At 39.9% G+C, this 24,576-nt stretch overlaps 1 protein-coding gene and 1 non-coding gene across 2 annotated transcripts; one reads left to right on the plus strand and one right to left on the minus strand.

The window, feature by feature from the left end:
• The first annotated feature begins 9,690 nt into the window (after positions 1–9,690).
• Positions 9,691–24,261, plus strand: LOC130927174 (indian hedgehog B protein-like). Its single transcript, XM_057852807.1, has 4 exons — positions 9,691–10,244; positions 11,991–12,148; positions 13,680–13,783; positions 22,784–24,261. Exons 1-4 carry the CDS (start codon positions 9,936–9,938, stop codon positions 23,446–23,448), a joined length of 1,236 nt encoding a protein of 411 aa, XP_057708790.1. The 5' UTR covers positions 9,691–9,935; the 3' UTR covers positions 23,449–24,261.
• On the minus strand, positions 18,443–18,524 carry trnal-uag (transfer RNA leucine (anticodon UAG)). The gene has a single exon. It is a non-coding gene; the product is annotated as a tRNA-Leu (tRNA).
• Positions 24,262–24,576: the final 315 nt, after the last annotated feature.

Below are 24,576 nucleotides of genomic sequence, written 5' to 3' on the forward strand. Positions count from 1 at the left end.
ATATAATTTACAGAAAAATAAGCCATATTTTATAGATGGTTTGAATTGCGATTAATTGCGATTAATTATGATTAATTAATTTTTAAGCTCTAATTAACTCGATTAAAAATTTTAATCGTTTGACAGCCCTAATTTTAAGACCTAGCATCCACGCATGTGGATATCTGATTTTGAGTCATGTTGTTCGCACTTATATTCCAAATGTTAATATTGAGGCCTTTATAGGGTTATTTTTTTTATAGCAAGAACAGTCACTTGCCCTATAAAGGGTTATTTTCTCTTTTTTTCTGTGATCTCCTGGTGATCCCCTTGTCTATTTATCTCTTTTTTTTTTTTGTGTTTGCTTGTTGTTTTTATCCCTCCACTCATCGCCCTCTTTTTCTCATTTGTCCCACTCCCACTTGTCTCTGTTGTCTGCCCAAGGTTCCTTAGCCCAGCTGGCATGGCTTTCCTCGCGGTGTAGTAAAATATAAATATAATAAGGACGTTTTTGAGCTGGTGAATCCATTCTGAGCGGAGAAACATCACCACAGATCCCACAGATGTGGCACACACTCAGGAGAGCGAAAAGTGAATTAGAGTAAGAGGGGGGGGCAAGAGGAAGAAAGGGAGAATGAAACCTCATTGACATGAAGAGAACATTGACTAGTACATTACCATTGACCTTACCCAACTATTGGCCCTCCTATAAATTTTACCAAATCTTTGTCGAATAAGTGTGCGGAATAAAGAGACTCTTCTCAGACCCAGCCCAAAAGGTTCCTATTTTGGGACTTTTCGCATGTAATTATTAATATGTGATTCAAGTGCATTAAGAGGTAGTAATTTGCGTGCAGCTGGTTGAGTGTTTGTTCTTCCAAATCACTGCGACAACTTGTCAATCTGTACAGCTACATATAGTTTAACTCTTCCGCTGCCGTTGACGGCAGTCGACGGCAATTCCATTTGAAAAGGGAGGAGTGACGGCGAATGAACGTTTGACTATTTTCAAAATTTAAATTGACAGCAGAAGGATGAAACGAGCTGCATGATTGGATGTCTGTTATCGTTATTGGCATTGAAAGAGTTCAGGAATGTGTATGTGTGTGTCCACGGCGCTTAACCTCCATTGCGTGCCTACCCGCATATGTTTGTGTGCTTCGTGTTTCATGCGCTTGGTATCACAGCACAGTGAACTTCAGTCACTTGGCCCAGTTTTTTGTTTGCTTTAGCCGTGTGGTAGCTAGCCTAAACCGTTAACTCTGAGACACATTCAGCCTGCACTGTACCGAAGTGCAATACTTTGAGCTAGTCTTGACAGGAGTGGTACTGATGCATCTCTTCACCTTTGGTAGCAAGGTTTTGTGTTTTTTTACTGGCTTTCTCCTAAACAGCTCAAGTTTTAAAAAAAACTAAATCAAATATGTGACATTCACCAATTAAGATCTACACTTCCAGAGAAGACATACCGTCAAACTTTATCCACATGTCTTGGAAGATTAAGACTTACGAGATCTCTGGCTGAACCACTCCAAATACTTAGAGGCCCTGTGTATAAAGATGTAGTTTTAGGTGTTTATTGTGGTCAGGGGTTGGGCGCTGGAGTGTGCGGAGGGACAGAAACGGGAGGAGGAGGAGGAGGAAGAGGAAGGGTGGTTTTAGCTACCAGCTGCTGTTACCTTAAGCATAACGTCCTTTAACCCCCATTACAACAATCTGCCACAAGCCACAAACACGCTAGCTACTTCTGCCTGCAAAACAACCCGAACTCACTTGTTTACCAGATAATGTACTACCATGAAGACACTCTCACCCCGAAAACCTTCCCACTTACACCAGATTTCTCAATGTGTTCCACATTGCCCGGTTTAATTTGGTCGGTGCCGCCTCTGTTTTCTTTAACATCCCGTCTTGTTTGCTTTGCTTCTTCCTCAACATTTCCTTTCATTTCTTTTTCTGATTTTTTTTTTTTTTTCCTCAGTCAAAATCTTTGTTGGTTACAGCCCCGGGTATGCGTGCGTAACCCTAGTGCCCATGCAAAGACCTTCTTCTGTGGACTCATTGGTCTCCAGTGTCAGTAGATAAAAGTCAATGGAGATTACGGGCCTGGCACCCATCTTCTTCTGTCCTGCCACTGTGGCCTCTTATTTTCCAGAGAAAATTAATAACTTTAACAAACATCAATGAGAAAGCAAACTGTTGCTGGTTGGGTTTTTCTTGTGCGTGTGAGTGTGACCATGTGAATGTGCACTGTGAACACATGCCTTGGAAATGCGCTGGTTCGCCAGTGCGTTTGTGGGCCCGCATATGTTCTGAAGCTCATACCTTAAAACATGTGGTCCATAGCAGTAGAGTTGAAGAAGTCTGTCTGAAAAGGCACAAGAAATCAAGCCAGGAGCGGGGCACCGTCTGGTTTAGTTTGGTCCGAGCGGATTGTTTCCTCCTTGAAAGACCAACACAGTCCTTTCTTGAGGTGAAGACGAGCTGGGAGACAGACGGATGAAAGAAGGGAAGGATGGATGAGAAAATGTGACCACTTCTGAGGCATTGTCGACAGCCACGCCGAATAGGCAGCGTGCCTGGCTGGAGCCGCGCCCGTATTTATGATCTTCAAAGGAAGGATGGCACACACACAAACATACACTCACGCATAGCCACTAAATGTGATAGTCACAGGAAAACATGTGGTCAAGTAAATGTGGATACTCACAAATTTGCATACGCTTGCTGCTGTTGCATGCATGCGGTTGAATGCGTGAGCACACAAGCGCGGGAACGCTCAAGTATCAGGCGCTCTGCTGTCATTTGGAATGGCGCATTTGTTTATTGTGCAGTCGGAAATACACTTATACATTCAGCACATAACATCAAACTAAGGTCAACCCAGGGCAAGGAATTTTAGTTTAACTTTAACGTAACCAAAATGTTACAATACTTTACAATGTGTGAGCTGAAAACTGGGCTACAAAGCGTAAAAGCCATTGAAAGCCTAAACTACTAAATCATTGACGGCGATAAACAGCCTATCCATTATGACTGGGAGGGTTGGCAGCGATTATTTGCTACCAGCTCCCAGTCAAAATGGATTTGACATTTATCGCTGTCAGTGGCAACCTGTGAATTATATGTCGCACTCATCCCAACCATATCTTAGTCTTTACTGCAGGGGTTGGGAACCTATGGCTCGCGAGCCAGATCAGCTGGCACGCAGACAAATCTTTATTTATTTTAAAAAAAAGTTTTGTTATACCCCCTTGCGCATTGAGCGAAACGGCAACGGTCACCGTCGACTAGAAAGCCAGTTTGCAGTAATTTTAGTAGGAAAGTGGAAAACGCACATGTCGTTTTGTCTATCTATCAATTTATCTATCTATCAATGGCATTGGCAACACAGATGAGGCAGAGACAGTGGGGTCGCCGTATTTTGCTGTCGAAAATAGCGGCCGTTGTGCGCATGTGCATGAAGTAAACTTCCTTCCGCGTTTGTCAGCTAATTTTAAAAACCCTTTGGAGTAGATGGCAAAAAGAAAAAAAGACGAGGAGTATCATACTTTTCAGCAGGAATGGAAAGAGGAATTTGCCTTTGTGGAGAGAGCAATTTCTGCGGTGTGTCTAATATGCAATTATAAAATTGCACCTATGAAAAGTTCAAATATAAAGCGGGATTTCGACACCCGGCATACAACATTTGCATCAAAATATCCTGCGGGGGCAACAGGAGTGTACTATCAAGAGTGCAAGCTAGTCAGCAGCAACTCCGTGTTTGGACCAACAAGGTGACTGGAATTCGGCTAACTTTGCTGGAGCTTTAGCAATTGTGAGAAACTGAAAGCCATTCAAGGATGGGGAATACTATGCCAAAACATTCGTGCTTGATGTTGCCAATTAAGTATTTGACGACTTTTCGGATAAAGACAAGATAATTAAACAGATAAAAGACATGCCTCTGTCGCCAAGAACTGTTCACGATCGTACCATCATGATGTCAAATCAAAATGGGGCAACGCAAAAGAAGGACATAAATGTGATTTTTTTTCTCCCGCTTTGGAGGAGTCAACAGGCGTAAGAAATGTATCCCAGTTCAGCGTGATTGCAAGGTATGTTGTCGGTGACACACTACATGAGGAAAGTCTTGCAGTTTGGCTTATGCAAGAAACAACGAGAGGGGAGGATTTATTCAAGTTTTTAAAGAGTTCACTAAAGAAAAAAATCGACCGAGGGATAAACTTATTTCGGTGTGCACTGATGGTGCTCCGTGCATGGTGGTGAAAAACAGAATTCTTGGCAGTTCTTCGTGAACATTAACAGGGACGCATAAGGATACCCTAGGTCTCTCAACGCCTGCTTGAAGCTTAACCCCACCACGTATCAACCAGACTAGAAAGCCATTAGCACAACCATGCAGCACTAGTAGTCGCATTAATGGTAAGAAATACTCATCATTGATTAGCCAACAGCATAACAATGTTATTAAAAAGAATTCAGGGACTTTTTGGACTTTAAAAGTGTTGAACTTGCATAAAATGCACACATACTTGTATTTTTACAATTACATTTAAAAATATGTGGCGTTCATGGCTCTCTCAGCCAAAAAGTTCCCCACCCCTGTTCTACTGTCTTCCCTCTTGGATGCCTATCGCCGTCAATGGAACTGAATGAATTAATTAACTAACTAAACTCACTGCTCATCTGAAACAAATGGCAAGTCCTGTGTTTGTCAGCAAAGTATTCACATGAATCTGCTCAACTCCAGTGGACTATCTTAAGAATGTACACAGGATTCACAATGTTACCCAAAACAGAAACACAGTAACTTATCAAACAGTAAGGTCATAAAGCATACTCTTTTCTCTGTGTATTGCGCAACATATCTTTTTTATTTTGTTTTTTTCTAAGCCTTGCCCCCGAGAATATCACTTAGGTACTAACAAAGGCTAACACTTTAGATTTATTTGTTGATGACTGATGGGTCATCCAATACTAAACAGGAACAGAGCGAGACAGTCAAGGTCTACTTTAGATTCAGAACTTCAAAAAACAGCTGATCCAACAATAATACTCTGCACACAATATTTAGAAAATTACCATATCAACCTACATTTATATTGTAAGATTAAATTGCACATTCTTATTGATTATTTTGTTCCATGTCTTTGGTATGGCTTAAAGCCCTCCACTTTGATTTACAACATGTAATCTTAGCAGCAGGAATGGAAGTTTTCTTCAAAGATCAGTGTGTGTGAGTGTGTGGAGTTGAACCTTGATTGGGATTGTACTTTTTTTATTGACGAAAATTATTTTTTCCTTGCAGTGACTTCAATCGCAAGACCCTGGGTCTCCAAAGTAATGATTTCTTCTAAGATGATATAGGAGAGGCTTTCCCTTACAAAGCTGGTAGCAACTCAAAGGCAACACTAACACCTTTATGAAAAAGTTTGATTTCCCAGGTCAGCGTGTATGCGCCTTTGCTGGAAAGTTCTACACAAGTGTCACTTGATGTTCTATTTCAGCACATAAGTAAACAGAGTTATGTTTGGCTGTTTGCCGTTTATGTGAATCTCTCTTTGTTGTCTGCCCTCCATCAAGCAACATGAAACGTAGCAGTGCTGCTAAAATACTTTATGGTGTTTACACTCACAAATAATAAAGCATAAAGTGTGTGGACATTCAGTCTTGTGCACAGTTCGGTTCATTCAAAGAAGGTGGCCAAAGAAACTGAGGGGAGACCACTGAATTTCTGCAGGTAAATATTTGAAGAGCTAATTTGGAGGGGCTCTGTTTGCTAGTGTTAAAAACAAGTGTGTTAAAATGTGTTGTTTGTGTAAATGTGTGCACATGTGCGTACTTAATTTATTTGATAATTATTTTTATTGATTGTTGGGGCTATTAGATACAATTTGTTTTGAAAAACATACGATCAGGGATTTAGTTAGCTTGCCTACAAATATATAAATTCCACCTAAAATTTAGATTTCTATGAAACATCATCTAATGTCTACTGCCTGTAAACTGTTTTAGGGATCAGGAGATGCTACCAGCAAAAAAACAAATGGAAAAAATCAATATCAACATAACACCCTGCATGGCTGATAGCAATCGAATTTTTAATATTTCGATTCCATGTTTTGGTGCCCTGACTGCCGATCGGAAAAAAATAGCTGCCGAACACCACAAATAAGAAGCCACATGAAGTGTGTTTGTGCATTGCAACTTGATTTCAACCACGGACACGGTGCAGCGGCGCTCAAAAGTTTCGCTCGACTTCACAAAGAAAAATGATCAGTCAGCTCATTTGCAACACAGCTATATCATACAAATGCATGACAAATAAGATTAAACCACTCCGTGGTTCATGTATACAAGTAAATGAGTACAAGTCACTGAGTGCCGCGTATTTGACGTGCTGCACCAGTCCTCTAACCAGTAAGAACCAGGTATGTAAAACAATAGCGTCTGTCTGCTGCTGCCCCCGCAACCCAACCCCGGATTAAGCGGTAGATGATGGATGGATGGATGGACGGACGGATGGACGGATGGATGGAATAGTACGAGAATAGGTCGTATTATTACATCGGGTTAATGTAGCTATATAAGCAGCTACGTATTTTATGTAGTGCGTTGCCGCCTCCGTTAAAATCAACAGTATTAAAACCTTTCTTTTGTTTTAGAATCTGTTGTGTTGCTTCTTTCGAAAGAAGTAGCCATATGAAGCATTTGATCACTTTTTCAATAAGCTAGTCGCAGTGAACACATGCAAACATCACATAGCATCCAAGCCAGACTGTCTCATCTTTTCTTCTACCCATGAAACGTACGCACTCGAACAGTGGCACTCTTTGGCCTAACTAGGATTGTCAAAACATAAACATTGCATGCGTCTATAAACACAACAGAATCGGTTTTACAAATGATAAAATTATTATTTTGCCTCATCTGCATCAAAATATAATCAATAGAAGAATTTATACTAATGCTTCGTTGTAGCTCCCAGGGAAGGTACATGTATGTAAAGTGTGAAGGGGCTCACAGCTACCTTACCCCTACGTAATACTTGCGACTTTTTCTCGCTTTCTCATTTTTATGCGTTCAAGCTTCATCTTCACCCATTGAACATGTGTTCTCCACTGCAGGAGACACTATCTGTCCAGAATGCTCACGCTTACTGCCTGAGAAGACAGATATGATCATTTTCTTCAACAAAAACTGTTACTGATTTTATACTGTACCCGCTGCTAATCTGGACTGGGTTTTACAAGTTGGTTTTTTTTGTTTGTTTTTTTCATATTCTGTACCAGGTTAGCCCAGAAGTCGAGGCTCAATAACATGTTAAAATGCCTGCAGAATAAGACACTCTAAAACATAGGCAAAACAGTATGTGTAAATGTTTTGTCCATGAGCTTTTGAAAAATAAATATCTTTGTGAAAGTGTACTCCTGTGGAAAGAAACTTCATCATATTCAAGTTCAAAGACTGATATTTATATAGAGGTTAAAAATAGCCCAGTGAGAAATTCATAGTTAATAGCATACCGTACGAATGCTATTTTTAGACCAGGATGTCACCATCGTAACACGGAAGTGGGTCATTATAGACACGCCCTCGCATACAATCAATGCTATTTCTGCTTGTTTTCTCCGGTAATCTTTCAAAAAAGAACACGCCGATCAAACACTGCTGATATGGAACTTGTAGAAATGACTCTAGACATTACGACATATGAAGGATGTTTTCTTCATACGTTTCCCGACACCAAAATCTCGGAGGAAAAAATGTGAAGAATGGATCAACTTGCGCGGAAGTCCAAAAGACCAGTTTAACGCCAGCAAGATGGAGCCATTCACATTTCATATGCAGTAAACATTTTCTTGGGGGCCATGGTCCTAAAGAGGATGAAGAGATAATCTTACTTATTTTTTAGTGTGGCGTTTTGCCGTGCTGCTTCTGTCTGACAATAAATGATCTGAAAATAATTAAAATGGTGTCTGATTGCCACTGTTACCTTTTCTGTTGTAAAAAAACTATTTTAGTAATGGGGAAGTGTAAATAAATTATAGAATCAAGATTGTTATTAACGAAAAGGTTAAAAGTGTTCGTTGGCTGTCACTGTCACGCATTTGCAATCGCTACACAAAAATAGCTATGTAAATTGCCCCCAAGAACGGTCAGAGACGTAAGACAACCAGAGGATATAATATATAAGAAAGACAGGGCATATGGCGGTAAAGGATAGATTGTTGAAACAGGAGAATGTCATTGTCAGTGGCGTAAGGCAATGCACACAAGAAAAAGGTGTCGATCACGTCAGCTCTTTTTCCCGTCCAGCCCTTGACACTCAAGCCATCTCTTTAACTGAACATTTGTATGTTCTTCCACATCTTTACCAGTGAATTTGGCACCAGGGACATTATTTTCAGACAGAATTGGTAGGTTTAGCTCAATAAACATCCAGTCCGTAAACTATTTCCAAGCATTTACTATTAGGGAAAAAGGGGAGGTTCACCTGCTTAGCAACAATTGCTATTGTCATGAATATTAATGAGCAAAAGTGACTTGTTGCCTGCGGTACGCCATTGAAAGTTCATATAATTTAAAAAATTATCGAGAAGTTAAGAAATTAATTTTAAACTACGCAATGTTTTTACCCTGCCATTAAAACAATCGGAAACGAGAATCGCTTGGAACCGAAATCGAAACATAGAACCGGAATCGGAACCGTTCAAATTCAAACGATGACCAGCCCTAGTTATAATAATATTTTTGTTGTTCACCTGTAATATTTTAGAGGTGAAAGTGTTCAGAAATGTGGTACAATCTATGTTAAAAGTGCCAACAATTTGGCCACGGAGAGCACTTCAGGAAATCCATACATCCTTTTTCTATAGTGGGTGTCCTCATCAGGGTCGTGTGAGAGTTGGAGCCTTTCTTAGCTGACTTGGACAAGAAGCATAGTGCCTTGTTGCCAACCAATCGCATAGCACATGAAGACAAACAACTATTCACATTCACAACTATAGAGAATTTAGCATAAAGAACTTAACATGCATGGTTTTCGGTACTTGGAAGAAAACCCTTCAACTCAAGCATATGGATAACTATACATCAAGATCCAAACGTGCTCACTACTATTCCTCCTTGAAATGTATTGGTGACAAACCAAAAGAAGAGCTCATAAACACATAGCTGATAAGTAGCAGCTTTGAAGGACACAACTGATTTGTTCTTTGTTGCATGTTTGTCACTGCATTTGATTGTGCGTGTGTGTGGACAGGATTCTCCCGTGCGCACTGTGCCCACGTCGAGGGGCGGGGTGGGTGGCAAAGCGGGGACACATGAGGGAGAGGAGGGCAGGACTGGCAGGGTGCGGTCTGAAATAGGAACAGCTCGTCACTCAAGTGGAGTCAATTCAAGTGGAAAGCTGCAGCCTGTTACGCGTTGTCCTCTCAGTGGAAGAAAAAAACAGCAACCTTGCAATCCTCGGGGATGTTGTGACACTTTTCACGGATTAAAAGAAGAGACAGAGACCACCACATTAAAAAAAAAAAAAAAGGACGTGCAAAGACCTCTCTCTCTCTCTCTCTCTCTCTCTCTCTCTCTCTCTCTCTCTCTCTCTCTCTCTCTCTCTCTCTCTCTCTCTCTCTCTCTCTCTCTCTCTCTCTCTCTCTCTCTCTCTCTCTCTCTCTCACCCACCTCATCGACTTTGAACCTGTTTGTTTAAATCCACGGACTTTACAGCCTGCACACCCACGACTGTTTCTACAAGGCAGAGCTATTGAACTTTTTCATTCAAGTGGAAATTTGTCGCTCACTGCGTCCTGATGTTGAGCTGCCCGCTGGACTAGAGCGATTTTGGGACCAATTGGGGACCGCAGCTGTCCCGGACCATGGACTCGACAGGTGAACCGGAGACGTACTGAAGACGCATATCTCCCTCGGGAGAGGGCTCCCTCCGAGGGGCGATGCGGATCCCTTTATTCCGTCTCACCGCCTCTCTGTGCGCCATGGTTCTCCTCCTCCTCGCACCTGCCTCGCAGGGCTGTGGACCAGGGAGGGGATACGGCAAGAGGCGTCTTCCAAAGAAGCTCATCCCGTTAGCCTACAAGCAATTCAGCCCAAATGTGGCCGAGAAGACATTGGGGGCGAGCGGGCGTCCCGAGGGCAAAATTACGCGCAGTTCGGAACGCTTCAAGGAGCTGACACCCAACTATAACACAGATATCATCTTCAAGGATGAAGAGGACACCGGCGCGGACAGACTGATGACCCAGGTGAGAAAGATGAGGAAGAGGAGGAGGAAGAAGATGAGGAGGAGAGTTGGGAAAACTTTGCAGTGCACTCATGTGCAGACGGAGACACGCATTTGTCCCATGCAAGTGATTTAAATCCTGTATGGTTAACCGTGTCCATGAATCACTTCAAAACGAGCAAACCTCACAGTCGCATCAAACTATGTGCTCCGTGTTTGCTGTCAGTTAAATATTTAAACCAAAATGATGGATTTCATTGATTCATAGCTTCACCTCCGGAGTTTTGGATCTGGAGTAAGCTGCTGGGATTTCCACCAAATGATAAACAGCCTTACTGATTTGAGTTATTTGGAATGTTTACACCAAATTATACACCAAAACAATTCCTTGTCATGAAATGGTAGTAGTCACCCTGATTTTGGACATTTTATAACTTATTGACTGCTATTGATGATGCTTGACGTCCAATCAATTTGAACTGGAAGGTATGCAGTGAATGTTCATTCTAGTTATACGAGTGATAAAATCAAAAAGAGCTGCATGATTGACATCATCGTCAAAATATAGATTTTAAAAATAAATCTGTGGACAGAAATGTTAGCATGTGAAGAAAGTCAAATACAGTATTTTTCGGACTGTAAGTCGTAGTTTTTTTTCGTAGAGTGGCTGTGGGTGCGACTTATACTCTGGAGCGAAATATGTGTGAAATTATTAACAGATTATTATATCATTTCACATGTTATTTTGATGTTTTGGAGTGACACTGATGGTTTGGTAAACTTGTTAGCATGTTCTTTGTGCTATAGTTATCTGAATAACTTTTAACTCTTAAAGACCTGCAACATGGAGCAATTATCAGAGAATCCCAAAATTTGAAAAATAAGGTCCTAATGAAACCTTTTTATTAAATTTGTAAAAAGAAATGTCAAAATGAATATGTGTAATAATAATCTCTCTAGTATCTATAACCCTAGCTAAATCCTCTTTATTTTTTCTCATGGAACCTGCAGATGCATGGTTAAGTTGCATCCATCATTTTTATTTTTTTTTTTCAAAAAGAAATGTCAAAATTCTGAATTACTCTCAAAATCAACAAATTGTAGGTGTATCAAATGTGATACATTTGGCAATAAAGGTTAATAACTATGTTACGTTAACATACCGGCCAAGTTCGCATTTCGTTGTTAATGCATCATGTAACATTATGAAACTGTACGCTTAATCAGCATGTTGTTCTCTATTGTATTTTTATTTTAAATTGCCTTTCAAGATGACATATCTGTTCTATATTTTGGATTTTATCAAGTAAATTTCCCCCCAAAATGCGGCTTATACTCCAGAGCGACTTATATGTTGTTGTTTTTTTCCTCTTCATTGTGCCATTTTTGGGCTGGTGCGACTTATACTCTGGTGCGACTTATAGTCCGAAGAATACGGTACTTATAGAATGCAATAAATGGGCAATTTCGTACACTTCTTTGCATGAGTGCAGCTCATTTACTCAGCTACATGTGCACATGTTTTCATTGAACTCAGTGACTCTTTCACCAACAGATCTAGTGAGCCTTCACAAGTAAGAAAGACAAAAAAAACATACCTTTTAAGGTTACACAACTTGTCACTGGCAACTAGTAATTTGATGGTTTGTGTGCATTACTGATTGTACAAAAATAGATAGCTACTGCTGTTTATCTCTTTAGCTTGCGGCACAACCAAGCAACCACTCATACACTGGTTTTAATGGCATTCCTAATCTCATACTCGCAGCGCTGTAAAGACAAGTTGAACTCCCTGGCCATTTCTGTGATGAACATGTGGCCTGGTGTGAAGCTGAGAGTGACAGAGGGTTGGGATGAAGACGGCCATCACTCAGAGGACTCGCTGCATTATGAGGGCCGTGCTGTTGACATCACCACATCAGACAGGTAAGCAGTATAGTAGACAATATATTGTATATATTGTGTCCACACAAAAAAATGGCTGATTTTGAACATTCAAAGTCTTGACATATTACTGTATAGGCCAGTCATTTAACTCATTGGCTACGATTGACGGCACTTGATATCCAATCCATTTTTACTGGGAGGGATGGCAGCGATCATTCACTGCCAATCCTCCCAGCTGGTAACTGCAATCAATGGCATTGAAAGGTGAGCATTCACAGCCACTCATCCCAGTTTGAAGGTACTGGACTTGAGTTTACCATACCATGAAAATAAAAATATAAAATGATAAAATAACGTGAGTGTACCGTAATTTTCGGACTAGAAGGCGTACCTGACTATAAGCCGTCACCTACCAAATCTGACACAAAAATGGCATTTGTTTAGAGATAAGCCGCAATGGGCTATAAACCACAGCTGTCCTCGTTGTATTATGGGATATGTACACCAAAAGATATTAACCGGGAACACTTTATTCAATAGCGGCATCATAAGACTGTCATTAGATGAAATGAACCACCATGAAGCTTTGAACCAATTGGCTGCAAAGCATCATTGCTTCAAGAGGTTTCATTTGGCCATCACTGCTCCCATGGGGGAGACAGTCAACCTCTGCTGCCACGTGCTGTCAACACTGTTGTTGTCCAACATGCCTCCTAGCATGCATTGCAGTGCTATGGACGTAAAAATCAAAATTCATATTCTCTGCTAATTATTTCTTCAGTTACTCTTCCAGTTGTTTCATTAATTGCTAGCTCTGGTATTTGGTAACACTTTATTTGACAGTGGCGCTATAAAACTGTAATAAGACCATCGTAATTATGACATGACACTGTCATGAGCATTCATGAATGGTTATGGCAAATGTCATTTTGTGTCATGCGGCAAAATTATCTCACTTTTGAATAGATGTAAAAGAGCTGAGCTGGACATAAATGGAGTTAGTGACATAATTTGCCAGATGATACTTAATGACATCCATCATAAGCATTCATTGACGCCCATGATAGTGTCATGTCACAATGGTCTAATTGCAGTCTTATGATGCCGCTGTCAAATAAAGTGTTACCTATTAATCCAAATAAATCAATAGATAAACCGCACTGGACTATGAGCCGCAGAATTCAAAATGAGGGGAAAAAGTAGCGGCTTATAGTCCGAAAATTGCAGTATTTCTTTTTTAATATATTTTAATTTTATAAATTTTGTTTTTATTAAAATTCTGTTTATTTATTTAAAATATATATATATATATATATACTGTATCGTATTTGCAAATATCCTTTGTTGTCATTTAAACCCTTAAGAGGTTAAGGTTTTTTTTTTTAATTACCACAATTTTGTGTGTTGCCCTATAAGCGTTAAGTCAATGTTTTGGAGTGAAATTGAGGCAAATTCCACCAATTGGAAGTGTAGTGCTTCTGGTATAAGTTTAAATTTTACTAATATACACTAGGAATTGGTGCCTTGTGAAAAGTGTTGCATTAAGTGACATTGTGTTACATATTTACAGAGACAGAAACAAGTATGCCATGTTGGCTCGACTTGCTGTAGAAGCTGGATTTGACTGGGTCTATTATGAGTCTAAAGCCCATATTCATTGCAGCGTCAAGTCAGGTAAGGCAATGATCTTTTCGTTTTCTGTAAGAAAAACGCGTTGCGAAGCCAATTTTAAAAAGCAATAGCACCATTGATATGGGTAATAAGATAAAAACTACTCGCTTGGCACCGCTTCAATAGTATTTTAGACGCTTACGCTTCTGTGTTTACTGTCAAGAGCCTGAGGGATCCACAAGTGACAGCATGAATTGACCATCATAGATGAGTTTAGCGATGTCCTGCTGAACTGTTGTAATGGATTTGCCTAGGTTAAATGTCATGTTCAATCCGACTTTGGTGAACCTACAAGTATCATGAGCCAAATCAATTATGGGAACATGTATTAACTCACTGTTTGTCAATTTTATATGCTTCTGATTTTGTCATTAGATTAATTAGTTATGGACCGAGAGTAAAGTACGTGAGTAAACATGCATGTAGGCAAACTTTTTCTTCTGCTAGGGGCACATGCTTGAGCAGAAGATTGGAGAGTGAACAATTACTGTAGTTTGGTGTGTTTACGGCTGATAGTATTGTAGACTGTACAGTATGTTGCTACAAAATACAGCAAATACAAGTTCTGATGTGTTTTTAATATGTGAATTTGTGAATGCCAAATCTATGCTATACATACCACATAATTGTTGTCAATGCTATTTTTCTGGTCCATATCCTCGGACAGCAATCAAATTCAAATATTTATTCATATGAAATATACAACTCTATTGGTTTTTGATAATCTCTGATTCACACGTAGTTGCTACAGTAAAATAGCTGTTCACACTGCTCCCTTTCATCTGTGTTGGAGGGGCCTTGTTGTGAGGAGTTTTCATGTTGTACAACTTCAGTTGTGGGTACTGCGACTTCCTCCCACAATCCCAAAAACATGCACTGTCAATGGAATACTCTTAATTTAATTTATCTTCAGTGTCCAAAATCACTGTAACTAAATACATATAAATTATCAATAAGTGTGAATGTTTGCCAGTTTTCGTGATGCGTCCAGGATGTAAATTCTGCCTCATTCATGTCGTTATCGTCACTGCAAAATAATCACGTTGCATTTACTATAAAGTGTTCGAGTTCGACAGTTGTCTATTATTTAGAAGCGAAGCACTTAAAAATAATCAGATAAGAGATAAGGTACTGATTGTATATTTGAAGCATAACCCTTTATGGAACACAAATCATCTACTGGCCTGAAAGCTAACAATAGCTGAATACATTCCATCACAAGGTATTCTAACTTAAAACATTTTCGAGGCCCAAGTCTGGCACCACCAGTTATTTGATGCCAAGCTACATTCTAGCAGTCCGATGAGGTTAGTAGGCTGTGAGATGATTAACTCTCTCTTTGTTTTGCTGTTTCTTTTCCCTCTGTAAGTTTCTCTCAGATCTCTTATCTGAGTCTTATCACCTCTTGGTTGCAGGCCTCCTTTTCTGCATGTCTCATACTTGGAGATACACACCTTTCACAAATATTTGACCACCTTAAGACTTACTTAAGACACCCACATGCATAAATCAAATATGAGTGTAGATTAAGTTTATTCAGTCTTGCAAACTGATTAAATTTGATTCCAGAAACTTGTGTAAACAGTTTTTTTACTTGTATTCTGTTTTAGATTTCCCTGCCTCAATCACGTTCACCTTTACTTGCTTTTTTTCCCTCCAAACGTACTTTTCTGTCTATCTGACCCCAGGCTGTGCTTAGATACAATCAGCTAGTTATCCATTACCTCTTGCTCACTACCTCCTCTTGCCACCTTGTCTCAAAGTGTCTTAAAGAGCCCCATTGCTCAGAAATACATAGTCACAAGGGAGTAAACTCTATTATGTAATATGTGCAGGGGCCATAGGAAGTGGCCATAATTTCTTGCCAGAAATTTTATTATTATGATTTTTTTTTTTTTTTTTTTTGGGGGGGGGGGGGGTCAAACCTCTTAAACTACTGAAATGCAAGTAGCAAGTAGAAATGCAAGTAGCACAGTTATTTCTATAACACATACAAAAAGTGATTTTCATTCTAAATTGTATTATTTTTCTCAATGATTTGCAAAACAAAAATTAACAAAAACAGCAACCCCAACCTCCATCTCCTAATTTTTATTTTCCCTCATTTCCTCACATACTAAATGCCAAATCTCAATTTTAACTACTTAAGAACATAGGATGTATATTAAAATTGAAGTTAATGTAAACATTTACTTTTTTTTTTTTTTTTTTTAATAACAAACATACAAGTAACATACGTTCAGAAAATAAGTACAAATGACTTATATTATGCAGAGTGAAATGTAATATATTTTGAAGATTGCGGAAACATTGACTTTTTTAAATCATAAGGAAATGAATAAGTAGCCTAACATAAATGAACAAATACAAGTCCAAAGTGCACATTGACAGCTGAGATGTTCTGGACCTCCCCATCAGAGCAAATAAAACTAGATATGATAAATAGGGCTCCTCAACTCTTTTGTTGCTCTTAAAGATTTGCTCCGTTTTATGTTGCATTGCCCTTTTTTTGTCGCATCAATTCAACTTTTTTTTTTTTTTTTTTTTTTTTTTTTTTTTTTTTTTTTTTGCTGTTCCAGAAAACATGCACATTTGAACCAATCAGAGCTAACTATCTCTGCTGATCACGTGTATGTCAGCCAATTGAACGGATAAATGAGTCCAGGCGTTTTGCTTTGCTGCGTGCATTCGCACACTGACGTGACTCATCATCGTCAGACTCAGATAACTACAGCAGCTGGGGAAAACTCCATACCGTGTGTGGATTAGAATAAATAATAAATATTGGTGGAAACGGATTACGCTACACAAGCACTTTATCACTTTATTATGCTTGTTGTACTTGTGTATGTAAATCTGATGTTGGTAGATTGTTTTGTTCTTGGAGATGAAATGCATGTGTGGCAGCTTCGAATTTGTTTTTTTTTTTTGTTTGTTTGTTTTTGTTTTTTTTACATAGCGTTTTGAAAGTTGCCGTCATATTTTCGGAATCAAAGCACCGTGTACCGGAACAGCATTCCGGCCCCGAATCTTATACAGGAACAGCATTCCGGTCCTGAATCTTATACCGGAACTGCGTTCCTGACCGTTCTGGCCCACTTTCACCCCTGAATATGTGTCAGCCTTCATAAGTCACTTGAAAATAAAGTTCAATAGACCCTACCCACCGACGTCATAAAACCACGTGCTCGCTGTATGGTTCCGCCCACTTGCCCGTCATTTTGTCTCTGTATTAGCATTGGTTTCAATTGATCGAGGAATTTAAAATGCATTTCATGGAAGACCCGGTGCTTTCTGATGCCGTAAACTCACTGGATGTGTTGCATAAAAGGCGTTATGTCGAAAAGCTTCGTTCTATACAATCGCCAGATCCATATTTGATGCCTAAATCGATGATTTTTGACCGGCTGCCTTCGCCGTCTCTGCCTGACCCTGATATTTACAACTATCTTGTCCACACAAAATCAGCCTATTCTTACGAAAGTTTGAAAAACTTTAAGAGCTTGGAGGCTTATAAATGCTACGTTGCTGGTTGGGTGAAACAGGTCCTCGTAAACGAAAATTCGGCAGGAATCTTGTGCTCGGAAGGTGAGTTACGAAATTTTCAATTCAAAATCTTTTGTTCTTGCTAACATCCACTGTCAAGTCTAATGTATTTCATGTCATTTGTCAATGGAGCTAGGGCTTTTAATGTTTATATGGTTTAGCGATAGCACTCTCACTACATACATACGTGTATGTTGTCGGCGATTAGCCTAGCAATGATCTTAATTGTGGTTGTCAGCCCAAAACCCTCTAAATATATATTAAATGCATCTTACCAGATATAAAATGACTACTACATAATCTGTGGTAATCGTTTGGAGCCCAGTTTTCTCGTCGAATTGCAGCAGCCCATCTCGCTCTCTCCTCTCCGTGTCTCTCGGAATCCGGTAGAACTTCAAGTCTCTCCGTCTATCTTCTCTGTTATTGCAATTAAGTTAATTAAATTTTATTGAATTTTCAACATTTTACACATTACTTAAATCCTTAGAGGACACTTATTTAACTAAGGCTAGTTTCATACCGCAGGACTCAATGCACAATTCCAAATTTTTTGGCACATCTGTTTTTTGGCGTGCCCATTTAGACTGCCTTTGTCCATTGAGGACATTCAAGTATGACGCATGCGCACTAATTCGCAGCCCGACATGCGCTGAGCAAACCCGCATCCGCAGAAGCATCAAAACCGATAACTGCACATGCTGGCTGTATGCCATTCCAGGGTTATCATATTTTGATTTCCACTTCAATGCGACTTGTCACATTCAGACCGTCAACTTAATGCCTCTATCGAGTCAGAAAAACATGAAAAAATCAGAATCATTGCGGTAGGAACCTAGACTCATTAATTTTCCGACCCACTTATCCAGTGGTTGGCAGGGTTGCCAGCCAATCGCAGGGCACACGAATACAAACCACCATTCAGTTCCACTAAACCCTTGGTATAATTTAGAGCGTTCAATCATTTTACAGTGCATGTTTTTGGCATATGGAAGGAAACCAGAGGAACATAGAACATACGAACTCCATACAGGTAGGCCAGATTTGAAACCTTAATACCAGAAATGTGATTGAGGCGGAAGTGCGAACCACTTGACCCCTGTCCGACTAAAATGCTGTTGGCAGTGGTGGGATTCGAACCCACGCCATCGAAATGACTGGAGCCTAAATCCAGCGCCTTAGACCACTCGGCCACACTACCACTGTGTCGAAGGTTAACACAGTGAAGGATACACAGAGACAGTGACAAACAAAATGACTAGACTGGGCCACATGTTTGATTGTTTCCATTTTATGTTACATTTTTTTTAATAATCTATACAATTTTGGGTTGCTGATTTCAGATCGACCATCAGTTTCTTTCTGTATGCTTTAGTTTTCTTGCCATCGCCATTTTCGATATTCTTATATCAGTGGTCTTTTGTAGAGATTCTCCATATATATCAATCAATACCTGTTGAACGTTTCAACCATTTGGATGGATATTTTTTTTTTTCTTAATGGTTGTCAACATTAGTTGGTCACTTGTGACTGATTTTTTCATATTGGAGCACTGGTAGCATTACAGCACATACTGCATTGTAGCTGCTGCCTAGGACATGGCATAACATATGTTGCTACATATTATTACTTTTGAGCTATTATGTAACAAAAGGTTTTTGCTCAAATGCAACAAATCTTTTGTTGACCAATGTTGATAGCAAATCACACAGGGTGACCCAAAAAATGTATACACCATTTTGCAGCTATTTATTTGACTTGTTCACACTTGAACTGCATTTTTCCAGCAGCATTTGAGAACGAATTTACTTTCTTCAAAGTTTAGTCTGGCTGCTTCCATCATTGATTAAATGGGTTTAATCTACAAAAAATCAATAGACAATTTGGTTACCAACTGCTAAAGAGTGTATACATTTTTTGGGACACACACATAAAGTATACAGTGCTGGCCAAAAGTATTGGCACCCCTGCAATTTTGTCAGATAATGCTCAATTTCTCCCATAAAATGATTGCAATTACAAATGCTTCGGTGGTAAAGCTTCATTTAAATTTGCTTGCAATTAAAAAACACAAAAAAAGAATGGAAAAAAAAAATCATCATTTTACACAAAACTCAAAAAATGGGCCAGACAAAAGTATTGGCACCCTCAACCTAATACTTGGCAGTATAACCTTTAAAATAACTGCGAACAACTGCTTCCGGTATCCATTAATGAGTTTCTTACAAGGCTCTGCTGGAATTTTATACCATTCTTCTTTGGCCAGCTTCTCCAGGTCTCTGAGATTTGTAGGGTGCCTACTCTAAACTGTCATTTTCAGATCTCTCCACAAGTGTTCTATGGGATTCAGGTAGGGATTCATTGCTGGCCACTTTAGAAGTCTCCACTGTTTCCTCTCAAACCATTTTCTAGTACTTTATGAAGTGTGTTTTGGGTGATTGTCCTGCTGGAATACCATTGACCTGTGAGGGAGATCCAGCTTTCTCACACTGGGCCCTACTTTGTGCTGCAAAATTTTTTGGTAGTCTTCAGGCTTCATAATACCATGCATACTGTCAAGCAGTCCAGTGCCAGAGGCAGTAAACCAACCCCAAAACATCAGACTTCTGCCATGTTTGACTGTGGGGACGGTGTTCTTTTCTTTGAAGGCCTCGTTTTTTTCCCTGTAAATTCTATGTTGATGCCTTTTCCCAAAAAGCTATACTTTTTGTCTCATCTGACTATAGAACATTCTTCCAAAACGTTTTTTGGCTTTCTCAGGTAGTTTTGGCAAACTCCAGCCTGGCTTTTTTATGTCTCTGGGTCAGAAGTGGGGTCTTCCTGGGTATCCTACCATAGAGTCCCTTTTCATTCAGACGCCGACGGATAGTACGGGTTGACACTGTTGTACCCTCAGACTGCAGGATAGCTTGAACTTGTTTGGATGTTAGTCGAGGTTCTTTATCCACCATCCGCACAATCTTTCGTTAAAATCTCTCGTCAATTTTGCTTTTCGTCCACATCTAGAGAGGTTAGCCACAGTGCCATGGGCTTTACACTTATTGATGACACTGCGCAGACACTGGAACATTCAGGTCTTTGGAGATGAACTTGTAGCCTTAAAAATGCCCATGAAGTCCTCAGACAGTTCTCTGGTCTTCTTTGTTTTCTCCATGCTCAATGTGGTAAATACAAGGACACAGGACAGAGGTTGAGTCAACTTTAATCCATTTTAACTGGCTGCAAGTTTGATTTAGTTATTGCCACTACCTGTTATGTGCGACAGGTACAGTTGTGGTCAAACGTTTACATACACTTGTGAAGAACATAATGTCATGGCTCTCTTGAGTTTCCAGTTATTTCTACAACTCTGATTTTTCTCCGATAGAGTGATTGGAACAGATACTTCTTTGTCACAAAAAACATTCATGAAGTTTGGTTCTTTTATGACTTTATTATGGGTTAACAGAAAAAGTGATCAAATCTGCTGGGTCAAAAATATACATACATGGATCTGAAAAAGCGAATCATTGACTTGGACAAGTCAGGAAAGTCACTTGGAGCCATTTCAAAGCAGCTGCAGGTCCCAAGAGCAACAGTGCAAACAATTGTTTGTAAGTATAAAGTGCATGGCACTGTTTTGTCACTGCCACGATCACGAAGAAAACGCAAGCTATCACCTGCTGCTGAGAGAAAATTGGTCAGGAGGGTGAAGATTCAACCGAGAATCACCAAAAAGCAGATCTGCCAAGAATTAGAAGCTGCTGGAACACAGGTGTCAGTGTCCACAGTCAAGCGTGTTTTGCATCTCCATGGACTGAGAGGCTGCCGTGCAAGAAGGAAGCCCTTGCTCCAAAAGCGGCACCTTAAGGCTCATCTGAAGTTTGCTGCTGATCACATGGACAAAGATAAGACCTTCTGGAGGAAAGTTCTGTGGTCAGACGAAACAAAAATCGAGCTGTTTGGCCACAATGCCCATATGTTTGGAGGAGAAAAGGTGAGGCCTTTAACCCCAAGTACACCATGCCTACCGTCAAGCACGGTGGTGGTAGTATTATACTGTGGGGCTGTTTTGCTGCCAATGGAACTGGTGCTTTACAGAGAGTAAATGGGATAATGAAGAAGGAGGATTACCTTCAAATTCTTCAAGATAACCTAACGTCATCAGCCCGAAGATTGGGTCTTGGGCGCAGTTGGGTGTTCCAACAGGACAATGAACCCAAACACACATCAAAAGTAGTAATGGAATGGCTAAATCAGGCTAGAATTAAGGTTTTCAAATGGCCTTCCCAAAGTCCTGACTTAAACCCCATTGAGAACTTGTGGACAATGCTGAAGAAACAAGTCCATGTCACAAAGCCATCAAATTTAACTGAACTGCACCAATTCTGTCAAGAGGAGTGGTCAAATATTCAACCAGAAGCTTGCCAAAAGCTTGTGGATGGCTACCAAAAGCGCCCAATTGAAGTGAAAATGGCCAAGGGACATGTTACCAAATATTAGCGCTGCTGTATGTATATTTTTGACCCAGCAGATTTGATCACTTTTTTCTGTTCACCCATAATAAAGTCATAAAAGAACCAAACTTCATGAATGTTTTTTGTGACAAAGAAGTATCTGTTCCAATCACTCTATCAGAGAAAAATCAGAGTTGTAGAAATAACTGGAAACTCAAGAGAGCCATGGCATTATGTTCTTCACAAGTGTACAGTATGTAAACTTTTGACCACAACTGTAAGTAACATGTGCTGTTAATTACACAAATTACAGAAGCATCACATGATTTTTCAAAGGGTGCCGAAACATTTGTCCGGCCCATTTTTGGAGTTTTGTGTAAAATCATGATCATTTTTTTTTTTTTTTCATTCTCTTATGTGTTTTTTCATTGCAAGCAAAATAAATGAAGATAATACTACCAAAGCATTTGTCATTGCAATCATTTTCTGGGGATAATTGAGCATCATCTGACAGAATTACAGGGGTGCCAATACTTTTGGCCAGCACTGTATATATTAGACTTGGCATTGACATATGTGGACGTCATAATTTGAGTGAAGTAGCCCAGATATAATATGATATAATATAATATATATTTGATATTGTGGCTGACAGGACTCAAAATGTGCGCACATACTGTATGTGGACGGTGTGTCTTTATGTGCCTGAGATTAGTTTTTAATAGCCACTTGCCCTATAAATTATTGGTGACACTGACATGCACCTAATTTAAGTTGGTTTGAGCTGATGTCTTGTGTTTTTTTGTGTTCATTATCTTATATATGTGCAACAGTGCTGACTGAAAAGACGTTTAAGACGTTATAAAGATTCTGCCACTAATCCGCCGAGATAATATTGGACTTTGGACTTTTGGCGGTGTCAAAGTCTAACTTGATTTATGGAGCACTGACATTTCGGATGTATGTGTTGGAGTTCAAGTATGACTATTTTCGTCATGTTTACGTTTATGTCTCAATTTTACAGAACATTCTGTCGCAGCCAAAACTGGTGGTTGTTTCCCAGGCGATGCTCAAGTTACCCTTGAGAATGGAGTTACCAAACAGATGCATGACCTTCATCCCGGTGACCGTGTTTTGGCTTCATCGACAACTGATGGGCGTGGTCCACTTCATTACAGTCCAGTTCTATCCTTTTTGGATCTCCAGTCTAACGTCACGAAGATTTTCACCCACATTGGAACCAACACTGGACATAATATAACGCTCACAGCGGCGCACCTCATTTTCATCACTGACTGTGCAGATGGAATCGGCAAAGAAGATGTGAGGACATCATTTGCCAGTGAGGTGAAGCCGGGTCAGTGTATTTTGACCTCGCATGGGACGGAGACAACGCAAGCTCTTGTGACATTTGTCGAGGAGAGGCAGAGCACTGGGTTGTATGCCCCGCTGACCCAGCACGGGTCTATAGTGGTGAACAGAGTTTTAGCATCATGTTATGCTGCTGTGGACAATCATCATTTGGCCCACTGGGTTCTTGCCCCGCTGCGTTTGGTCCGCACCCTGATGGGTCCCGCAAAACAACAAACTGATGGAGTGCACTGGTACCCTCGGCTTCTGCAGAGGGTCGGGGAAATGCTACTGGACCCAAAACACTTCCACCCTTTGGGAAATGAGCGAGGACTCTGACAGAGGAACAAATACTTTCAAGTCAGCTTGTATTTAAATCATCAATTCACGGCTTTCAACCAAAAAAGAAAAAAACTTTTTATTCTATGCAAGGGCGTAGGTTTGATCTCAACATTGGTAGGGACTATTTAACAGCATAACCTGCATGTACACTATTTTTGCTGGGGACGGGACATTTATAAGACCAAACAGACTGGGTGAACGGGGTCAGGGCTTCATTTCTCACCAAAATTAACCTAATTAATTGATAGGCTAAATGATCAATGCAAAAATAAATCTGTATTGACTTATACCAACTTTCATGTGTATTGGTTCAGGTGATACACCGTTTGATTCAAACCTTTATTTTCAAAAACTACTAAAGAAACATTTTGAAATCTTCCAGAATAAATGTCTGGATTTCGTTAGCAAATTTAACTTGCAATATTTGAGCACAAAATATATTAACATACACAAGAAATAAAAACTTGTTAATCATCAATTAACTATCTATAAAGGGGTAATCCTTAGTTTACTACATATCTTACAGTTTAATTAAAGTTAACAGTAGAAAACATGTGAGGACATTTCTCTCAATGCAGTTCTCTCCTTGAGTTCCAGAAATTCACACGGATTAATGTTATGCTAACTCTGACGCAGGTCGGACTTTCAGTATAAAAATTAGTATTGTGTTCCCCACCTCGACAACATTGACATCCTTTTACATTACTTACGATGGCTACTGCTGGCGGAAAGTAAACACTAAATATCCCTCGTCTTCAAAGGGGGCGAAGGAGGCGGCATGTTGTATTTCTGTTAGGCTGTGAATGCGTGTGGCGTGTGTGTGTGTGTGGGGGGGGGGGGGGGGGGCGGGTCGGGGTATTAAGTCCTCAGCCAATCAAATGTGCCTTTGAGGGAAAAAAATGCACTGGCACATTCAGCAAGTGAAAAGGGGTCAATGTAAGTCTGAGCATAATGAAAGTACTCTAATTCACTTAATAATGGTCGGGTCAATTCTATCCTTACAAAATATGGGAAGACAATATAAATGACCTCTTTAACTGAAGCCATTATATAATGCAAATAGGGTTAGTTAAAAGTTGGTGGGGACAATTTCAGCATCCTGAAAAGTTGGTAGTGTTATGTCCC

This window comes from Corythoichthys intestinalis, chromosome 12 (assembly GCF_030265065.1).
Source record: "Corythoichthys intestinalis isolate RoL2023-P3 chromosome 12, ASM3026506v1, whole genome shotgun sequence".
Classification (NCBI taxonomy): domain Eukaryota; kingdom Metazoa; phylum Chordata; class Actinopteri; order Syngnathiformes; family Syngnathidae; genus Corythoichthys; species Corythoichthys intestinalis.

Excerpts from the sequence above, each read along its gene's own strand:
- LOC130927174 (XM_057852807.1), top strand. The coding sequence starts at position 9,936 with ATGCGGATCCCTTTATTCCGTCTCACCGCCTCTCTGTGCGCCATGGTT. Across the intron at positions 12,149-13,679 it reads GACATCACCACATCAGACAG|AGACAGAAACAAGTATGCCA; the intron begins GTAAGCAGTATA and ends ACATATTTACAG. Across the intron at positions 13,784-22,783 it reads TCATTGCAGCGTCAAGTCAG|AACATTCTGTCGCAGCCAAA; the intron begins GTAAGGCAATGA and ends TCAATTTTACAG.